We start from the raw sequence: 21,600 nt of genomic DNA, 5'->3' as shown, positions 1-21,600 counted from the left end.
AAGTAAATATACATATATGTTGTAAACCTACTGTAGAATGTTTAATATAGTAAATAATAGCCCTACAATCACTCCATAAACTATGAATATGCATTAAAAATGCATAAACTAGTTGCAATGGAAGAACCACGAAAAAAATAAAGAAATAAATAAAGAAAAAGAATGATCATACCAACAAGTGGCCAGTCAGAAACAAGTAGTATTTACATACAATGAAAAGCATTAGAAAAATAAATTGTCAAAACTTGATGCCTTGATTTACATATTCGAAAAGGAGTGAGAAGAAGTATAAACTTATTTAATCCCACCCCTTCTCCATAAGTCAATTATTAATTATTAACCAGCTTCCTTATTTAGCCATACATATACTCTAATTAGATTTTCCTAAATTTTCCTATAATTATTATTATTTATAATTATTCTAACTATAATTATTACTTTTAATCTGTGTCATACAGAAATATAAATTAAATACTGATATAATTATCCTTATCAAATATAAATTTGTTATCAATCCAGAATACCAATTCATTCAAGATTTATAATCTTATCAAGCAAAAACAGACAAAAATAATAAAAAATAAGGGAAATATAAGTCAGGAGTATAAAGCAAATGTTAATTCATGTGCTGATCTGCTGAGTTTCTTTCCATTAACACCATCCTCATCGTTTATTTGTGATATGAAACAAACATCCTACAGTGTAAATAGACTCTAAATATGTCTGGACATGTCTCTCTGTATGTAATGCATCCATGTAAATGATCCATGATATATATAAATATTGTTACAAGACAATTAAATTTGCCCTGATTTTGGATTTTATCCACATCGCCCACCTCTAATACTGCATATTCCAATAAAAAGCTGATTAAATACACAAATAACTTTAGGCTATATGTTGTAGACCAACTGTAGAATGTTTAATATAGTAAATAATAGCCCTACAATCACTCCATAAACTATGTTACTAGTTACAGCATCAGATGGAAGAACCCTTTTAATAAATGAAACTCATCAAAATCATTTAAACAAAAACCTATGAGTCATATTTGAACCACAGTTTGACCAATTTATAATAATAATATCACGCAAAGACGGAAGAAAATAATAAAAAAAAAGAAGGGAAATATAATCTTTTAGGAGTAGGAAGCAAATATATCATGATATATATCAATATAGTTACAGAAAATAACATTTTGCCCTGATTTTATCCATATTCCCCTGCTCTAATAGAGTATATTCCAATGAAAAGCTGATTAAATGCACATAACTTTAGGCTATATGTTGTAGACCTACCGTAGAATGTTTAACATAGTAAATAACAACCCTACAATCACTCCATAAACTATGAATATGCTTTTAAAAATGCATAAACTAGTTGCAACATCAGATGGAAGAACCCTTTAAATAAATTAAACTTATCAAACATGATTTAAACAAGCATAACCATATGGGAAATCTTTCTTTTAATACATTTAAGAGTCATATTTGAACCACAGTTTGGCCAATTGATATCTTATCATTAGCAGAATTATCTTATCATTAGGAAATGTAATCCAGGAGTATGAAGCAAATGTTAATTCATGTGCTGAGTTTCTCTCCATTAACACCATCCTCATCGTTTATTTGTGATATGAAACAAACATCTAAATAGACTCTAGATATGTCTGGACATGTCTACTCTGTATGTAACGCATCCATGTAAAGTAATATTAGCTGCTGGCATCATCATCAGTCCTCCTCCATCTCTCCATCTCTCCATCTCTCTGCCAGCTGTCTCTCCATCACACCCGCGCTTCGCTCTGTTTGTCCCTTCGCGGCCTCCGTACGTCATTGTTGACAACAAACATGGCGTCCTCAATGTCACTTCTCGGCTTGGGTCGTCTTTCTCTGCTCAATGCTGCTTATAAACTGGCCCTGAATCCTCTCAGGTAATCCCACATTGATTATTTACTAGTTATATATCAGCTTGTGTTACTATGAGTCTTTTTATTCGACACATTTAGCTCCAAAGTCGAGTAAAGTCGAAGCAAAGCAGGCCGAGTGTGCAGCAGGTCATTGTAAGCTAGCTGGTGTTAAAGCATAAAGCACTTAATTAAAGCAGGTTTTCGCTCTTTATTGAGCTCAATATGTGAGTTTACACACTTAATAACATTCTAGCTCACATATTAAGTCTTTAAAGTGACTAAACTGTTCGCTAATGTCGGTGTTATCCAGTGTCCTTACAGTACTAGCTAGCTAATTAGCTAATGCTAGGTCCAGCAATTAAACCACACGTGTGCTGCATACCTCCACTAATATCAGGCCAGACAGGAACTTAACTTAATAACAGACCTCGCTGGAAAGGTCAATGTCACTGTCTGACTCACTAAATTACAGCTAACTTCACTTTGTCAGATAACCTCACAGTGAACTGGAGGGAGCTCACAAGGAAGCTAACAACTATCAGTCCAATAACACCACAGTCTTGTTACACAATGCATCTCTTACAGTGACAGAGACGCCTCTGCGTTATGGGTTACAGTTAGGTTTATATACGATATTTACAGTACTGGGCATATTCCTGTTCTTTTCTATTTTAGTCATTGTGTGTATGCAATGTGCACTTAATATTATGTTATCTGCACACTACTGCACAAATAATAATGCACCAGCTTGCATCTCTTGAAGTTACATCTGTTAATAGTAATGTCACTTTATGCCTTTTTTCCTGCACACATTTGTCCTGTGCTGCTCCAAAACATAACACCACAGTCTGCTTGTTATGCTTAGACAGTTTAATTTCTTGCAGTAACAGACACACAGTTAGAACAATTAGTAGTAGTTAGTTTTATATATGATATTACATTACTGGATATATTCTGTTCATTTCTATTTTATTCATTGTGTGTATGCTATGTGCACTTCGTATTTTGTGATCTGCACACACTATAATGCACCAGCATTTAATGGTTTTATCTCTTGAAGTTACATCTGTACATATTAATGTTACTTTATGCCTTTTTTTCTGCACAAATTTCACCACAGTAATCAAAAAGTCTTATCTATTTTTTTTCTGATCTCACAAACATTAGTGGCAGGCAAATATACTGCAAAGTAGACGTTGTTTAATCAATAGTTTTTGCCACCCAGAAATCAGCTGCAGTAAATTAGTTGGTGACAAGACCTTTACTTGTTTTTAAGCTTTTATAGGTACAGAATATACTGCATACCATTTGATGAAATTATATGATACTGTCTGTGACTTTGGGAAATAATTACTTGTCTTTGATACAGTAATGTTATGTTTTTCTGGAAGTTAGGGCTGAATAAGTTTATCTCATTTGACTTATTTTACAAGATCAGTGATTGCCTGCTTGCTTGGCTATCATATTAAGATAGCTAATGATTTAATTTCAGTCCACATAATCAGTATTTAGTCTAGATGGAATATTGGGGGGGGGGACGACGAACAGCAATGGCAATAATATTAGCCACAATATTATATTATATTTAGGTACTGACTCAAGAATATTACAATATTTTATTTTGTCAGCATCTCTCAGCTCTAACTAAGCATGTGGCCTTGCAGACATCAGATTTATACATTCATGGATTATGATCCTGCATGCCACTGTTGAATGGTCCCCTTTTAACATTTTATTATATTATACATTTTTTAAATTTGTTTTTTAAAACATTTCAAGCCCAAAGTGTCTCTTCATCAGGTAGAGAGGTTCCTGAAGTTGTGAACTTTAAGGCAGGGCAGTTGTTCATACTCAGTTTACTAAGGTGTGTGATCCATGTTGCAGAAAGGCATGTATTAAGTTAAGAAAGTTTTTGTTTACCTTTAGCCTTACAAAATGAAACAATGTGAGACGCTCTCTTTACACAATACAAGTGATGGCCTCCTCAGCTTTTATAATTAGACATTGGCCTCATCTTGCACAAGACGGATGTCTTTATTTGATAAGACATTATTTGACTTTTAAAATAAAAGTAAGCAAAAAGGCACATCAATAGTTGAACAATTACTTTAACAAACTTCTGCATATGGTCTCCATTTGCAGAGTAATAAAACTAAAACATATTTGTATTATTGATTGATCAATTAATTATTCTTTTAGTAAACAGTTTCTTTGTCAAATAGTATAAATAACCTTGTAAAATGATACATTTCATCTGATCAACAATCAAAGGCTCCAAGCATTTAATTTATAATACCATGAAATGTAAGATGTAGACAACCGATATCATTAATAAAGCCCAAACCAACAAATATTTAGCAAACTAATAATATTTAAACTAAACTAGAACTAATAATCTGTTATCAGAGGAAGAATCTAGTAATTTTCAATTCATTCATTAATCTACTGATGAACAAATCATTTCAGCACAGAAATGTATTGTACAACATTTTGGTCATCCAAATTTCATCAGATAGAGTTGTATCTATTATACATTTTTCTGTAAGTGAGTGCAGTCACCAAGGCTTCATTCAAGCGATAATTTAAGGAACAGAATATTTTTTTAATTACATCTATGCAGAATGTTAACACCTAGAACCATAGTTGTGTTGGTCACAATGGTCTCCTTGATTTTTTCCCTTTATATTTTAATTGAAATATGAGATCATTTAGGGTAAATTCTTGATGTAAAAATCGTACTTTTTAAATAAATGTAAAATTGTGATTATCGGAGTATTATCTGGAATGTGATTATCTGGAGTAGCCCTTTCCTGGCACAGCTATGATGGCACATTGCTGTTTTGTGACAGGACACGGCTGCACATTCACAAAGAGCTACACAGTTCTCGCCTGACAGTTGACCACAGCCAACATTAAGCACGTCCTGTCATTAGGATGAGAGCGAGAGTCTGCCAGAGATTCACCAGACAGAACTAATAGGTGGTGGGGGGGATTCCCTCCTTGTCTCTTCCTTTTCACTGTATCCTCGCCCCGCCGCTTCCTCCAAGATAGTCAGTGATTGAAGAGTGTAACTTGTTTGCGTAACTTCCTTCTTTGTTTCTTGTCTGCCTTTGGCAGTTTGTGCTTTGCGTGTAATGTCTATCTAATGGTTTTCAGGTCTACAAGCACATCAACATCGAGGCTGGCAGAGAAACCAGGACCAGACACGCAACTTATTACCGTTGATGAGAAATTGGTAAGGATCACTCTGTGGTCAGCGTGACAGATTGATGTTTGTCTGATCTGCTGTCTTCCAATTACCTTCCTGGAAAAATTGTTAAAAAACTCTCCTAATCCGCCGCCGTAATGAGCTTGTATTAGACAGAAGGCTTTTGTAATAACAACATGATGGTAATGGCAAAAGTTATCATTGGTAGTTCTGTGTGGGTTCGCAGCTCACATTAATCCTCTCTTCGCACTGCTCCCAACTTTTGATGAGAAGTCATTAAAGAACTTACTCCAACTACTTATTTACTAAATGGAGTTTAGGAGAAAAAACAGTTTTATATAACAGTGTTTGATGCCACCGAAATTCACATCAGCTTTAATTTAAATTCAAAAAGCAACATCATTTGGGTTATGGACCATCATAAAAAGTTTTATGATCATTAATGAATACGTACTTCTTTTGTACATTTTATGGTGTTGTCTTCGCTTGCCAAAAAAACCCAGTTTATATACAGTAGAAGTCATACACAGTTATAGAACATGGTACAGTTTTCATGCTTGTTTTTGTTTTGTTATAGTTTGCCCACCCCATCTATATCAGTGAGGTCACACTAGATATTCAAAACACATCTTTTCAAACTACAGACTAAAAATGACCATGAAGTTGAATCAACACCTCTAAAATACTTTCAACCTTGTGTAACCTTCAGCTTTTTATTTATTTTATTTATTTAACCTTTATTTAAACAGGTGTAAAGACTCATTGAGATTAAATATCTGTTTTTCAAGAGTGTCCTGGCCAAGATGGGCAGCAGCTCAGTAACGGGGTTGCAGATCGCTTTTAGAATTTTAATTATATTTTTTTGGTGCAGCATTAATAGATTTGAGGTTGAGGTCACTTACTCACAGCTTGACTCAAGGGCCAGTGACCATTTGCAAAGAATAGAGGAACATTGGGATGAGGCTGAGAATCTCTAGGTACTTAAAAAAAAATCATCAGTATTATAAATAATAATATATAAATCAGTATTTGATTTACACATTGTTTTCTCAACACTACGGCCACACAATAAGCATAAGCATAATTACTAATATCCACCAGTACAATAGTAAGAGTGAGGGTATTGCTGTTGTAGTGAAGTATTGCCATAACGTGTTGTATGTTAGCTCCAATGTGTACAACACTGAGCCTAAAAAACAGGTTATCAGTGATTGAATGCAGGCAGTTATCATTAACAGTAACACAAGTCATTTATTTTTGAGGTTGGAAAACATTGACAGTTGCTCTAGGGTTTTTTGTTTGGCATCAAAAACACCAGGATGATATGCATGTTAGTTGCATTGCCTCTATTGACATGATATAGCTTGTGTACTGTACAGGTCTTATCCAGCTCTGTTTTGTCCTCTTCCTAAATAGTTTTACATGCACTGTAGTAACCTGGTTACTGTGATTCTGCATATACATATTGACAAATATTTAATGGTGGAAACCGGTTTACTAAGACCTCGAGAGGCTATTTTGTACAACAGTACTTTGATTCTGTCCCTGTGCTGCTACTGCAATACTTCCTCTGTCTGAAATCTTTGTCATACATGATGATGATTAGTCGATTAATCAATAAGTCGATCGACAGAAAAGTAATCCGCCTCTATTTTCATAATTAATTAATTGTTTCAGTCAGTTTCTGGGGAACCTGCATGATTTGTCTGATTTTGTGTGGAATCCGACTCGGTGGTACCGATGACAAGCATTATGAATAACTATTTAGAAATAGGCAATCTTCTCACTGATGGTTTCGTTTACTTATGTAGGTCATATAGAGACATCAGTATTAAATTGATACTCTTTTATAGTTTGAGACTACATCTGTGGCTTTGTTTCATGACTTTCTGTGAGCAGTCTTAAACTTGTCAACTGGCACAGCGTAGCTCCTAATGGTTTCAGTCTAAAATGTGTAATCAAAGCTAGTTCACAGGGTGACGATGAAGTCAGAATTTCCTTTTCAATGAATTATGTGGCACAGCTGTATTTAGCTTTATATTTCATCAGACAGGGTTCTTGGTGCCTCTTTTCATTAAGTGCTAAAGCACAGCCTAAACAGCAATAAGCATGCATTTGAAGTGGCCAAGGTTAGCGATGTACCAGCTATACAAAACAAAGACGGATCTTTGAAGTGAACGCTTTGTCATTAAAAGACGAAGGAGATAGGAGATAACGGCGAAAGAGGGAGTTTGGGGAGAATGTGGGAGTCTGTTGTGGACTTGTTTGGGGGGGTTTGCTGTGTGTGGGCAGCGTCAGTGCGCTTTTGTTCCAGACCAAAGCTGACCATACTGGCAGACAAACCTTTGGCTGGGCGGAGTGTCTGTCTCTGTCCTCTCAGTAGGGGCCACTGAGAGGAACAGCAGAGGAGAGGAAAAAAAGGGCCTCTAAAAAATGGGGAGGGGGTGAAAGAAAAGAAGCTTGCATGGAAAAAAGTTTGTGAGACACCCTGAGACTCACGAAAAAGACAGTGGCCACTTCAGTGTTGTCGGCCACAGAGGTTCCTTTGTGGCATGCTGTTGCTGGCGACGGCGGGAAGTACTCTAATGCTCACCCAGACAGGCCGAAAAGAGAGGCCCTCAGCTGTTTACAGTACAGTGGTCTCCGTCTCACATGGAAGAGGGCAATGAGAGCACTCTCCCTTTTGGGCATTCAGCGTATGTCAGGCTGTCAATAAGTGTGAATTGCTTTCTGGTTAGACCAATCAAACAATGGTCTCGATCCACTGAGGGGTTATGCTGGGTTTGCACGCTGAGCAGCCTGAGGAGATTGTGGTGTGCCGTCTGTTGTATAGTGAACATTTCTGAATAACCCTCACTTAGATGAGGTTGCATTTTGGCCTGGGTAAACGATAGTTTGAATTCGCTCCAAAAACTCTGTCTGAATGTTTGTGTGACACTCATTATCTTGTCCTTAGTTCTCGTCTGTCCCAAAAAACGCAAACCTTGCAGGAACTTGCGTCTCTGCAGTTTGTTTGGCCCTCTCTATTACAGGCAAATTTAGGCTATGAAGGGCAAGAATCTCCTGCGGGTCAAAAATGTGAACCAATCCAGTAAAGAGGGTTTTTATTGGCATTTTTGAACAATTTTACAGGAGACCGCAGACAAAAAATAATGGGCAACTGTTTTGATAATTGATTAAGGCTGCTATAAAGTGTTTTAGAAAAACAATGGATCGTAGTGATATACCTGCACAGAGAAGCATCATCCGACTGTGCATTTCTGAGCTTTTAATGTTTTTCAGCTCACTGTTTCAGTTTTCATGCAGACAGCTATTTTTAGTAATAAAGCTCTGCAAAACCCACCGCACACTACCTGTCCAGCAGCAAACGCCAGATAGACAAAGTTAGCAAGTATGTGGTGAACATACTACTGCATTTTTGCAGCTTATGAGACAGATATTTCCCTTAGAAATTAGTGGAGATAAAAACTAGAGTTAAAAGGAGAGTGAATATTGAGCTTACATTTGCCAAGTGGACAGAAAAAACGCTCCAAATGAATGTTACTCCGTATCTTTGCATATAAGTTTGCCATATCAATTTAAAATGTGCCAATATGTTGTGTGTGCCCCCAGTTATTTCAGGTTTAAAGTAATATATCAAGCAAAAAATGTGAAGTTCGGGCTTCTAAAGTGTGAGGATTTGCTGCTTTTCTTTGTCTTATGTGATAGTAAATTAAGTATCTTTGGAGTTTTGGACTGTTGGTCAGACAAAACACACAACTTGATGTCCTTACCATAGACTTTAGGAAATAGCTTTGGCCATTTTATTGACAACAATTCATCAATTATTAAGACCGTAAACGGCAGATTAAATAATGAAAACAGTCTTTTATTGCAGCCCTACTGTGGATCTTGACTGTTTTCATCTCTTTCCTCGTATTTAAAAGCTCACAGAAATGACAAACTTGCCTAGAGTTTGAGATTTGTATGAGCAAAACTGAATTTCAGAACTAATGCCAAATAAAAAGACCTGCGTGATGGAGCTCCTGTGCCCAAAGCTGTTCCCTACAGTGCCCATGCCGACCTGCTTTTGTTTGTAATTACTGTTTGATTAAGCATACTGGGCAGCTCCCAGAGTCCGGCTGGCTGGCCAGTGATACACGGCTTTACACAAAATGTCTGCGACCTCCTTCAATTAGAGTCAGGCTTTCGCTTTACTCTCTGGCCCTTTTGCAGAAACGACGACGGTTATAACCTTAGCAGCTGCTTCAATATGCGATAATACACTATCTCCCACTTGTGCCTGAGTGTCTGAGCGTCTACTCCCGCTTCAGCTGTGGCCAAGTGCACTCCCTCTCTCCACATAAAGACAACACCATAATCTTAAAGCGCTTGTGAAGCCTTGTTATAGAGTTCTCTAAAGGCACTAGGGTTTTACGAGACAGAGGAGGACAGTTATTGGAGTGTGGGGAAACAAGGGGGAAGGAGGGAGGTAGACGGGGAGAGGAAGAGAGTATTAAATTGGTAGGACCATTTGATGCTTGGCATGTTGAGTTAGTTGCTAATCTGAAATCTTTGGTTTCTTGCGTATTTAGAGCAGTTGCTTGGCAAGTAACATCACATCTGGACAAAAGATGTGGGGTTTGATTGCGGTAACGTTGTTGAGTCTAAAGGCAGGTTGTTGGTTGTTTTTAAAAGACCTAAATTGAAATCACATTGAAAGAGCCTCAGTCTGTCAGTCAAGATTTATCATGCGAAGATATCAGAAAATCCCCTGATAGAGAAGTCACTCATAGGAAGCTGGTTAACACAAGATCATCTCAGTTAGAGCTATTCAATTGGACACGGCAGTCTGCGTAGTGACACTTGAGAAATCGATTTCCGCAGAATTAAATGTGTTTTTAGAGTGTCGTTTGACAAAGTAGCCTCAACCACTGCGACCTCAAACAGGTATTTGCTTTCACTTTCGGTAATTGCGAGGAAATAAGTGTGTAGGACAACGAACACACACAGAAACTCAATAAAAATCCAGCTATCCCAACTATGAGGATATATTTAGCACAAGCAGTTTAAGTCTGCAGTACAGGGGTGTATATTCTCTAAGCCTGTCTAGCCTCAGACACAGAGTGACCTACAGTGCAGCAGACCACATTCACCACCCCACCCCCCCTTCCTCTCCCTCTCATCCTCCTCTCCCACCCTTCCTCCCTCCTTCGCACATAGACAACTTAAGTGTCTGTTTTGTCTGGTTGCCCTCTCATACGGCGCGCTTATGCAAAAAAAAAAAAAATCTCTCGGCTCAAGTTTGGAGTAGTGGGTCAGAGGATGTTGGTCTTTGAAGAGTGCCAGACAAGAGGCTTTATTATGTATCATCCACTAAATAGTATTTAATTCATTAACACTCTCTTCCATAGAGACTAAGCCTCTTAAGAGGACTCCTCAGCCCTGTCAGCGCTGGGTACTTTTAGGAAGTGTCTAGCTGCTAAGTGTTGTGTTTGCAGAGCGGATAAAAAAAGGCTTGCTACTTCTGTTTGCATACCCTTCCATTTATTCACGCTAGTGGTAAGCTAGCAGCTCTTTTTCAAAATTTACAAACTAGTTTTGGTGTATTAAACTATCATAAGTCTGTCTACATAAGTCTGTGTGGTAGAGCTAGAACAATTAGTCTATTCATTGATTAGTTGTAATTTAATTGTCACAAAATGTATCGTCAGCTTTGATAATGGATTAATCGTTAAAGTCATCTTTTAAGCAAAAATGCAAAATAAATTTCTGATTCCAGCTTCGCAGATGTGAATATTTTTTGTTTTTCTTAGTCGTCTACGTTAGTACATTGAATATATTTGTGATTTTGTACTGTTGATCAGACAAAACAAGACGTCACCATGGGCTCTGGGAAATTGTGATGTTTTGACACTTTGCTGACATTTTATAGACCAAACAATTCGGCTAATTGGTAGATTAATGGACAATGAAAATAGTCGTTATCTACAGCCTTAATGTGCATTAATAAATAAACGTGTATTATATTTGCACTGCTCACTAACGATTATTTTCATTATCAATTAATCTATTTATTCTATTTCTTTTGATTAATCATTTAGATTAGAAAATGTGACAAACATCACAAGTTTCCAGAGTTTGACACCTTGTTTCTACAAAGCACCATCTACATATGCCATTCAATCAGAAGTCCATTCATTCCTATGGAAAAGACCGTGATCTCCGATGTGTTTGTGAAACTCCTCCCTCTGTGTTTTTTTTTTCTGGTCCAAAATGTGCCTCGAGTATGTTGAAAAATGTGATTTCGGACAGACCGTATGCACTGTGTGTGTGTGTGTGCTTAGCTTCCTGTGGAATTACTGAATTAATAACTGATGAATGTAATACAGCTCTATTTAAAAAAAGGTTTGACGGCATATTTAGCTAACATTGGTAGCATATCACATGACCTCTGTGTAGGCGAAATAGGGTATGTAATTTGCGGTGGAATTTCTACAGACATGGCAGATTTGCACAAGATTAAGATCACAGACGACCTCCGCAATTATTACAAATTACTAGAGGTCTCCAGGTAATACTAGTCCCGTGCGAATAGGGCTCAACAGTCCACAACTCAGTTACTCAGTTTACAATAATATGAATCAGAGAAAACCAGCACATCCTCACATTTGATAAGCTGAACCCTGAGAGGGTTTGCCATTTTTGCTTGATAAATGATGATAGTTTGGGGTTATTTATATAGAATTTAACTTATAAAAACATATTTGAACTGGTGTCTTTGAGATGCCGTACAACACACACACACACAGACAAGCGTGTCTGCATCCAACATTATTCATAAATGACCCCTTCCTCTGTCCTCTCTTTCCGATCCTCACCGGTATGTGTAATGTGAGATTCGAGATGACCCTCATGCCAGCTGCTTCTCGTTCTCCAGCGTCGAACCACTCCCACACATGAGGAAGCAACATAATATTTGTTTCTATTAGAGACGCCCCCTATGTCCAATCAGTAATTGGCACGCTTTCTCCACTTCAAAGACGTCTGAAGGTGGGAACCGGCGGAGGCTGATGAGTGAGGCTCTTGGTCTGGGTGTGGGCTGGACAGTGGGGGGTTAAGGGTGATGTGTTTGGGCTTTCACCACATGCTGACTCAACATGATTCAGCTCGGCTGACCTTATGACCCCTCTTGGCTGCCGAGCTGCAGTTTTGGCATACGGGTGTACGTGCTAAGATAGGCTGGACTGTACTTGTGTCACGGCTGTCACGGTGTCCACCATTACCCATAACAATGTGGTAGTGACGCTAGAAATGTTTTTGTCTGAGCCAGTCATGCACAAACATCCTTTATTTGTTTGTCTGTTTGTGACTGTACTAACAGGAAATACACTCTACCTCAGTTTAGATTTGTAAACCCTAACAAGTCTTAAAAATAGGACCACCAGTACTAGTGTGTTTAGACAGTTTTACCCTGTTTCTGGGCTTATCTTGCAGGATTAGAAGGTGCTTATCTGTAATTAATGATTATTTTCATTATCTATTAATATATTGATTGTTTTCAAATAATTAATTATTTGGTTTGTCGATAAAATGTCATAAAATAGTGAAAAACAAATCCATGGTGACGTCTTTTAAATGTAAAAAAGCAAATAGTCACTTTGGAGAAGCTGCTACGATTAATCAATTAGTTGTCTATTAAATTAAAAGCCAACTATTTTGATAATCAATTAAGCGGTTTGAGTAAAAAAAGTCATAATTCTCTAATTCCAGCTTCTTAAATGTGATTATTTTCTGGTTTCTTTACTCCTCTTTGACAGTAATCTGAATATCTTTTTGAGTTGTGGACAAAACAAGACAGTTGAGGACGTCATCTTGGGCTTTGGGAAACATTGATTGACATTTTTCACAATTTTCAAACAACTAATCGATTAATCGAGAAAATAAATAACAGATTAATCGACAATGGAAATAGTTGTCAGGTGCAGCTCTATAAACAATAATTAACGAGTTAATAGAAGTAAATGTATTAACTTCATGTCTGCCTCACACGGTCTCATTTCTCTGGTTTTATTGGAGAGTTAATCATAATTGAGCCAGGCTCATTGCAAGAACAGATGTGAATTTTCTTTTTTTATGGTTTATTTTAGGTTTTAAATTATCCTCTTGATCTGAATAGGCTCAAAGGGAGTATCTGGTGATGGAGTGAAACAGACATGGCTATTCAATTCACTAAGTGAATGAACAGTAATGTGTTCAGAAGACAAGGTCCTTATACTCACCTGTTTTCAAGTCCTTGTCTACATTTTGCAAACCCCAGGACACTCCGAGTACACCAGCATGAACCGCTATTTAAACCTCCCCGTGCAGTCAATATTTTCATCAAAATTGTGTGGTTAAAACATTTAATGTGATTTGTGTTGCTTTACTTAACCATTCTCTCAAAGATGCATCCAAAAGTGATGTCTGGTTTTCATTATTTAGGGATATCATCTTACTGGCAAAACAGCAGGAAATGTGGACATTCACCTGCAAATCATCTGAAACTGACAAGATGTATTAACTGACTTGGGGACAGTAGTGGCTGGAGGACAGTTTAGTGAAGTCCAGTGAAGAACTCGTACAGTTAGACAGGAACATTTGGTCTGGTGTTCTGTACGTGGAGTTAAGAAAAGGGACGTCAGCCTCCTGTGCCCGAATCAGAAAAATGACTACAGTATTTTTGACAGGCCTGGATGAGGCTGACGCTGCTATAGAGTTTGTTGGACGTAGACTTACAGATATAACTACTCTTAAAGGAATAGCACTTTGTACTTTGCCGTTTGCCTGGAACCTCACCGTAATATTAAGACTCCAGGAAGTCACCGGCCAAGAAATAGGCTAGCTCAAAACTCCCTGAAAAAAACCCCAACTTGTCGTTTTTATGCCTCGTGCCGGGGACCGTCGTGGCCGGAGGTGTTATGTTTTCCGGTTGTCCGTCCATCTGTACGTATGTACCGTTCTTGTAAACACGTTATCTCAGGAACACCTGGAGGGAATTTCTTCAGATTTGACACTTGTACTCAAGGATGAAATCATTAGATTTTGGTGGTCAAAGATCAAGGTCACTGTGACCTCATACATCATGTTCTTGGCCATAACTCAAGAATTAATTTGCTAATTATGACAATTATGACAAGTGATGACATTTTGGACAGACATGAATGTGAACTACAACTTGCCTGGTTGGCGGAGGCATACAATTTGGTTTTAACAAATGAGATGCAACATGTTAATTAGTGAGCTTTTAAAGCTGCATTTTTTTGTGTCACTGAGTTACACCATTGTTTCGTCGAGTGTTGGTGTTTCCCCAATAGCCGTTGCACTTTTAAAATGAATAGGCGCGACAGTGTTTCCGCTTATGACGTCTTTGTCTTTGCGATAAATCACCTGATCCACTTCCTCAGTACAAACACGGTTGTTGCTGGTGCGCAAAGCATTTGTTACTCTCCCCGCAAACTTCAACTCAGAAAGCCTCATTTTAGAAATTTAGGGAGAGCTCTAAAATATCCGTTTTTTCCTGTATAAATGTATATTTTCCTCTATATGTGTTTCAAACATGGTGTTTCAATCATATATTTGTAGTGTATTGACACAATTTGATGCATATGCTATAAGAGTAGTGTAGTGTGGGCGTAGCGATTGTGTGGTCGAGCGAGCGGGAGAGAGAGAGAGATGCGCTCAGAGCAGACAGGTGGCTGTGATCGGAGCAAAGAAGAAATTAACAGTAAAATTGTCAACAGATAGTAAATGTAGAGTGAAGGTTTCAGTTTGTCCATGAATAAATGCTGCAGCTCACCGAAGTGAGCCCCGGAGACAAAACAAAGTCCCCCATGTGCTTATAAAGACGAAGGACACTTTAATACCAAGATGGAAGAGATGTTGCATTCACATTAATCTGAATACACTTTATTCCACAAATGTTTTGCCCCAAGAAAACTATTCTTTATACTACTCTTTTTACTTTTCTTGATTTCTAATATCTGGTTATTTCCTTCAGTTTTCACCATTTAAGCATATCGAGATCTTTGAATCTTGTTTACACAGAAATCTTCGGTCCCAGGTCTCTGTTGGAGCATTAGGGGTACCAGCTTTCAGCATTCTGGTGGGCTCAGCGGCCCCACAGCGACAAGCCCCTATGCTCTTTATTTGGCACGTAGCCTGGAGGTGTCAGAAATATCGACACGCTTTCACGTGACGGAGACTTTGCCAGCCTTTTTCCCCCCTTTCTTAAGCCCGGCATTCTGCCTGCCCAGCCAGGTATTGTAGGGCCCCGTGAAGGCCCTGTGAATAGTGTCAAACTTGATAGTTCTCATTTTGCTTCCTGTACATGGCAGAAGAAAAAGTGCCCACCGTGTGGGTTTTCCTTTTGTGATGGCCCTCTCTAGTCTTCCTGGGAACACACCACATTCCAGCCACAATCATTCCCTTTGTGAATCCGGGTATTGTGGGTGAGTCTGTTATGCCGATAACCCTCCTGGCTTTCAGTGTAATGCATGCAAGTATCATAGAAGTCTAGACTCGTATTTTTGCAAACAATGCCAGATAATGAGCAGAGTGTTTTCAGTGATTTGGCAGAGCTTTTGTTTTGACACATCCTCCCTCATTCATGAAGGACCTTTTGTGCTCATCCATGCCTAAGATGTGATTTAAGGTCTGCTACATCTGGACAAATTATTGCGGCAGTTCACCATACATGGGCCTCATGTGTCAGTTATGGTTTATGTAACGTACATACGCGTAACCATAGTCTGGCCTGCTAATCCCAAGGGCATAATTTCGAATGCGTCTCGGAGAGGGATTTTCATGCATCTATCCCCCAGACCACACCAGACCACAGAACTGCTAAATGTTTCTGACTGCAAATTTGATTTACTACAACTCAAAATGTACATTTTGTACATGATCCCCCCCCCCTCGATTCACAACTCTAATTATGTTATTGTTCATATGGTACAAAGTATTTTAATGGTTCTTGTCTTTTCTCCAAAACTCACAGGAAGTTTTTCTTACCTCTAGAGTACAAATCTTTTGATCATTATCCATTAAAAATAAATACTTATTTCCTGCAGAAAGCAATCTTTTAAAAACATTTTTTTTGATCACCTGCTACAGGCTCCAAGATGAAAAAAAAACAACCTGGCATTTAATTTTGTTGCTCCCTCACACTGTCCTGTGTGTTATTGTGTCATGAACCGTCCACCGTTACCCCCTTTGGGTGAAGAGAACATGTTTTCCTCCTCTCTGTGACAAGAAGGAATTGTTAAGGTTAAGTAGATAGGGCAGCCGGAAATAATTACCAAGCACTTGTGAAGTTTTTTCTCCCCCCCCCTTTGTTCGTCTTTTCCCTTTCATTTTAACAATCTTTTCAATGTGCAGATCTGGTTTATGATTAAATTCAGTCTGGTCTTACTTCTGAGCATGGCAAAAGATGTTTCACTGAAACGAGCAGTAGTTTAGCAGTTGGACCTGTAATTTACTAGGCTTAAATACCATTGGAAGCTCCTTTGCCAAAGGAAAGGCGGGCTTTTGTGTGGAGTTCATGCAAAACGACCTCCTTTCTACAAATCAACCGGCAGATGACAGACAATGATGAAAATTTGATTCTTTGAAGTTGTAATGGCCATTGAAATGTGTAAAATTCTTGCATTGAAAGGAGAGCGCCCTGGAAAGCCCTCATTCTTGGGTGGCTGGTGCCTGCGTGCTGGGAGGTTCGTCTGTGTTTTGTCGCCGACTTCCCATTGCTTGTTTGCTAATTCCCTGAAGAATTGGACCAGATCCTTGATAGGAGCTTGAAGGGGCTCCAGTTGCTCAGGAATATGCATTTAGTACGCCCAAAGGCCCCTCCTCCTCCTCCTGTCGCGCTGGCCTACTTTCTGATGGTCTGGAATAAATCACCTCAAGTATTAGGCATTAATTTCATCCACCTCAATGCAAAACAGTTTGAATAACAGCATAAAGTTGGCTTTGAATCCAGTATTCATTATGCAAGCTTTTTCTTGTTTTTATAGTGTTATTCAGTTATACTCAAATTGTACACTCATTTAAAGTCTAAAAAACAAAAATGTGAATTACTGAGCTGTTGCCTCAGAGAAGTACTCAGCCCATTTAGCACTATTGGACATTTACAAGCAGAATTAAAATATCATAGCCAAATTCTGACAGGGTAAATCACAGGAGAGTTTATCTAGTTGCATCAGTTGTGCTGGCAGAGACAGTAATCCCCACCGAGAACATCAGATCACAGAAACGATAAAAATACAATCCAAACTCTTAGTTTATTTTACAATACCTATAAATAGTGCTCGCTCCTCGGACGTTTCGTGTTTTATTGTTTTTCTGACACTGAAGATGTATTTCAGCTATTTTTGACCCTGATATTTAAAAGTGAATATAAATCTCTACAGATTGATGTGAAGTACAGAAACATTAAGTACTTTTTTTATAGCCACCTGACATTTTCCTAACTTCATTTTTCTTTTACTAAGAAGATGTTGTCAGAGCTTCAAGTTGTATTTTATAACACCTGCAAGCTAACTATCAGGTGACCTTTGTAGGAAAGGAAAAACACATCAGTCACAAAGTCAAATAAAAGTCAGACTGGTTCAGGAAGACCGCCGGCTGCTCTGCAACCAAAAACATGCCAATTTGTTATTTTCATGCACATCATTTTTGTAGCTTAAATGCAAAGCTTTTATAACTTTTTGTTTTTGTTTTGACTGCTTGTTTTGTAGCTTATGATTCACGTTTTATAATAATTCATTATGCATTGTAGATTCTTTACCGGCCAATGTATTCATTCGTTTTAATTCAGTTGTTTGCATGCATGTTTGCAAATCAGGTGCTGGAGCAGAGCTAAAGACTCACATCGCATCAGCATGAACGTGTTTGTAACACGGGTTTGTTATTAATTATAGGACCTTTTTATCAATAAAGTTATAGATGGCTACAGTGTATATATAGGTTTAAAATTTCCAGGCATCAAAAAACGTTTTAATTTCTGGTATTCTTCAGTCTGAAATTCAACTCTGTTTCTTACTGTAGGATTTGCTTTATTTCTGTCTGTCCCTCAGGACATCACCAGCCTGACAGGAGTCCCAGAGGAGCACATCAAAACACGCAAGGTTCACATCTTTGTTCCCGCCAAAACGGCCATGCAGTCAGGAGTCAACAGCACCAAGAAGTGGAAGATGGACTTTGATACCAGAGAGCGCTGGGAGAACCCGCTGATGGGCTGGGCCTCAACGTAAGAACCTGCTAATTTCTACAACACATACTAGTGCTGGGCAATGATGATATACAGTATATCGTCAATGCGATATTAAAATGTCTATCGTATATGTTTCTCTATATCGTTTCTATCGTGATATAGGCTAGGCCTGTATTTGTTTATTTTTGCTCAATAATTTCACTTAAAACTGTGATGTTCATTTTGCACTCAAGTTCTTAAAATGAGAAAGTACTACTATATACTAGTACTTGTCTACTATTACTATAACTAACTAATATTGTCAAATAAATGTAGTGAAGTACAAAGTACTTATTTCCCTCTGAAATGTAGTGGAGTAGAAGTGTAAAGTTACATAAAATGGAAATACTAGAGTAAAGTACCTCAAAATTGTACTTACATACAATACTAGTCTAAATGTACTTAGTTACATTCCACCACTGCTCGAGCACAAAATTGTTTACAAGAGTACAAAGTTCTACATAGATCTTTACTCTCAAAGTGCACCAGATTAATGCATTTAACTTTAAAATGTACAAAGTTTTCTTCAGGGGGACCAGGTCCCTGGACCCCGCTAGAGGGTCCGAGGTACACCCACCAAAGTCTCACAAAATCCTCAGGGAAACACTGATGTATGCAAATTATTTACAGTAATTCATTGTGCAAAATCTCAAATTATCCTCAAATGGTTTTACAACATGCGACAGCCTCTATCCTTAGACCCTCCGTGTAAAGTTTTCGCATCATAAAACATTTCTCATATTTGCCTCGTGACTTTCGTGTGGCTAACAGCACTTTCTGCCTTTCAGGGGTGATCCCTTATCCAACATGGTGCTCTCCTTCTCCTCCAAGGAAGATGCCGTCGCTTTCGCCGAGAAAAATGGTAAGACTTTTAAGAATTTTTCAATATTTTAGATGGAACATTTGAACCGATAATGCCCCAACTAATCATGGTTAATCAGCTCAGTTTAAAAAAATAACATAAAATAATAATGACACAATTTGAATTACAGTAGGAAACAGTTGAAGACTTTATTTGCTCTGTCAGTCATTTAAATTATCAATCAAACTTCAGTGATTCAGTTCTTCTGATAAATTTGTTATGTTTCACATATTCAAACTCTGATTTAATTCAGAGTTCGGTGGATCTGAGGTTGCGGATGAGAGTATGTTGGGTGCAGAAGGTCAGAGGATGGAACCTGCCAAAATAAAAAATGAATTAATAAATGACTCATATCTATAAATATGCCATTAAATGTACCAAAAATAATATTACAAATAAATGTAGTTATTAATTAATTGCTAAAATGTGACATAAGTTGATATTTCTGTTTTAATTTGCTTCATTTATTTACCTTTGTATTAATTCCCTTATTCATTTACTCTTTTTAATTTTCCCTTTTATTTATTTTTGCTTTTCTTTTATTCTTTTTGAAATGTATTTTTTTATGCAGGATTTTGCCTTTGCATTTCACCTCTTATCTCTATTCTTTATGCATTTCTGCCTCATTATGCAAATGAGGGAGCTGTCACTCAACATGGGGTCAGGGGTCATGACTATATGCTAGCTAGCTAACTGTGTCTGCTTCTGCTTATCAACTCCAGTCTTCATTCCCGGCTGCATACAGCGGGTTGTTGTCCTGCTGCTGCTGCCTCGTCGGGTACAGGTGTGCAGCTCAACCATCTGAAGCTGAACTGTTTCGCGGACCCAGTCTCCAGTCTGGGTGCCTAGCAGCAGGCCAACAACCCGCTGTACGGAGCCGGGAATGAAGACTGGAGTTGATAAACAGAAGCAGACACCATTAGGTAGCTTAGCTAGCATATAGTCATGCACCCTGACCCCATGTTGAGTGACTGCTCTCTCTCTCTGTCTGTCTGTGTCTCTCTTGCTCTCTCTCTTTCTGTCTGTCCCTCTGTCTCTGGCTCTCCCTTTGTCCCTCTGTCTGTCTGTGCTTAGGCCTGATGAGTCAGTTTAGACTGCCTCTCTGGATATTGGCAATATAATTTTTTTTTAAATGCTCACATCTTATTAAACCTTTCAAACTAGGACTGACATCAAGTGATAGTGGTGAAACAGCACCTTACAAATACCTTCATGGCAATAAAGACGTCTAATGACAACGTATGGGCCTCATAAAAAAATCAAGTAATAAAACATTACGGGAATTCTTTTAATGGACAAACAAGATCGCAATTCCACACAGTCCTGCGTTAGTTAACGTTAAACAGTTGATGCAGTTTTGTGTCTCGCAACACTCGACAGAAAGAAGTTCACTTTGACTCAGAACTGAACCATCTGGGAAAGTTTGTTGAAACTAAGCAAGGGAAACTGGCTTACTCTGTTTATTGCACCATGAAAGTGATTAGTGCAGATCTGACTACACACAGCCTGTTGATGTCTACAAAACACCTCATTGTGTTTGGAACGCATCCAAAGTGAATATATGTGACGTTCTGGCCCCCATCAGTTACTCTGATGTTTTTCCCTTCAGGTTGGAGCTACGATATAACAGACAAGAGGAGCGCAAAGCCCCGGGTTAAATCCTATGGAGCAAACTTCTCCTGGGACAGGAGGACCAGGAGGTCTGCTAAGTAAACTGAAGACACCCATCTGTTGGTTGGTTTGACCTCAGTTTGTTCCACAGCAAGACTGTATCATTCTTGTCAATAAATGCATAATTATATATGTTAGAACCAAACATTTGGGTCATTATCACTTTATTCTTCAAACATTCACCTCATTACTGACTACCTAACGCAGTCGACCCGATTAATGAAGTGTTTGTTCTGAGTGGAGTTATGCAACAGCAAAACAAAGGGAACATATATTATTACAATTAGCACCTGTTTAAACACACGGATAAATACATCTAGAGGCCAAAACCAGTGACATGTTGCCTACGTCTTTACTTACTTTAAAAACTGTAGGGTCTTGGAACAGTGTGTTCTGAAAAAGAAAAAGAAAGATCTGTGCATTGAGGTTACTTTTAGGAGCATTTCTACTGCGTCTCAATGGCTTTCAACATGGCGATGGCGAGTTGCAGCTAACAACGCTAAACAGTAGGGGTGGGAAAAAAATTTATTCACCTATGTATCGCAATTGTTTTTTTAACGATTTCGAAATCGCCAAGATGCCAGAATCAATATATTTGCTTAATTTGAGTCTATATGGAGGTAGAAGGAAGTTACCGCTTTTATTGTTGTAGTCTGAGTAACGTGACGTCATATCCTTCACCA

At 38.2% G+C, this 21,600-nt stretch overlaps 1 protein-coding gene across 1 annotated transcript; it reads left to right on the top strand.

Annotated features, from left to right (window-relative positions):
• Positions 1-1,775: 1,775 nt before the first annotated feature.
• On the top strand, positions 1,776-21,062 carry ndufs4 (NADH:ubiquinone oxidoreductase subunit S4). The gene is made up of 5 exons (XM_074639239.1): positions 1,776-1,933; positions 5,066-5,144; positions 18,209-18,381; positions 19,173-19,246; positions 20,856-21,062. The coding sequence occupies exons 1-5, from the start codon at positions 1,851-1,853 to the stop codon at positions 20,957-20,959; spliced, it is 513 nt and encodes a 170-aa protein (XP_074495340.1). The 5' UTR covers positions 1,776-1,850; the 3' UTR covers positions 20,960-21,062.
• Positions 21,063-21,600: the final 538 nt, after the last annotated feature.

The sequence above is a fragment of the Sebastes fasciatus genome, chromosome 6 (assembly GCF_043250625.1).
Source record: "Sebastes fasciatus isolate fSebFas1 chromosome 6, fSebFas1.pri, whole genome shotgun sequence".
In the NCBI taxonomy this organism is placed as follows: domain Eukaryota; kingdom Metazoa; phylum Chordata; class Actinopteri; order Perciformes; family Sebastidae; genus Sebastes; species Sebastes fasciatus.
Note: the sequence above shows the minus strand (reverse complement) of the source record. Positions and strands in the feature narration are given on the sequence as shown.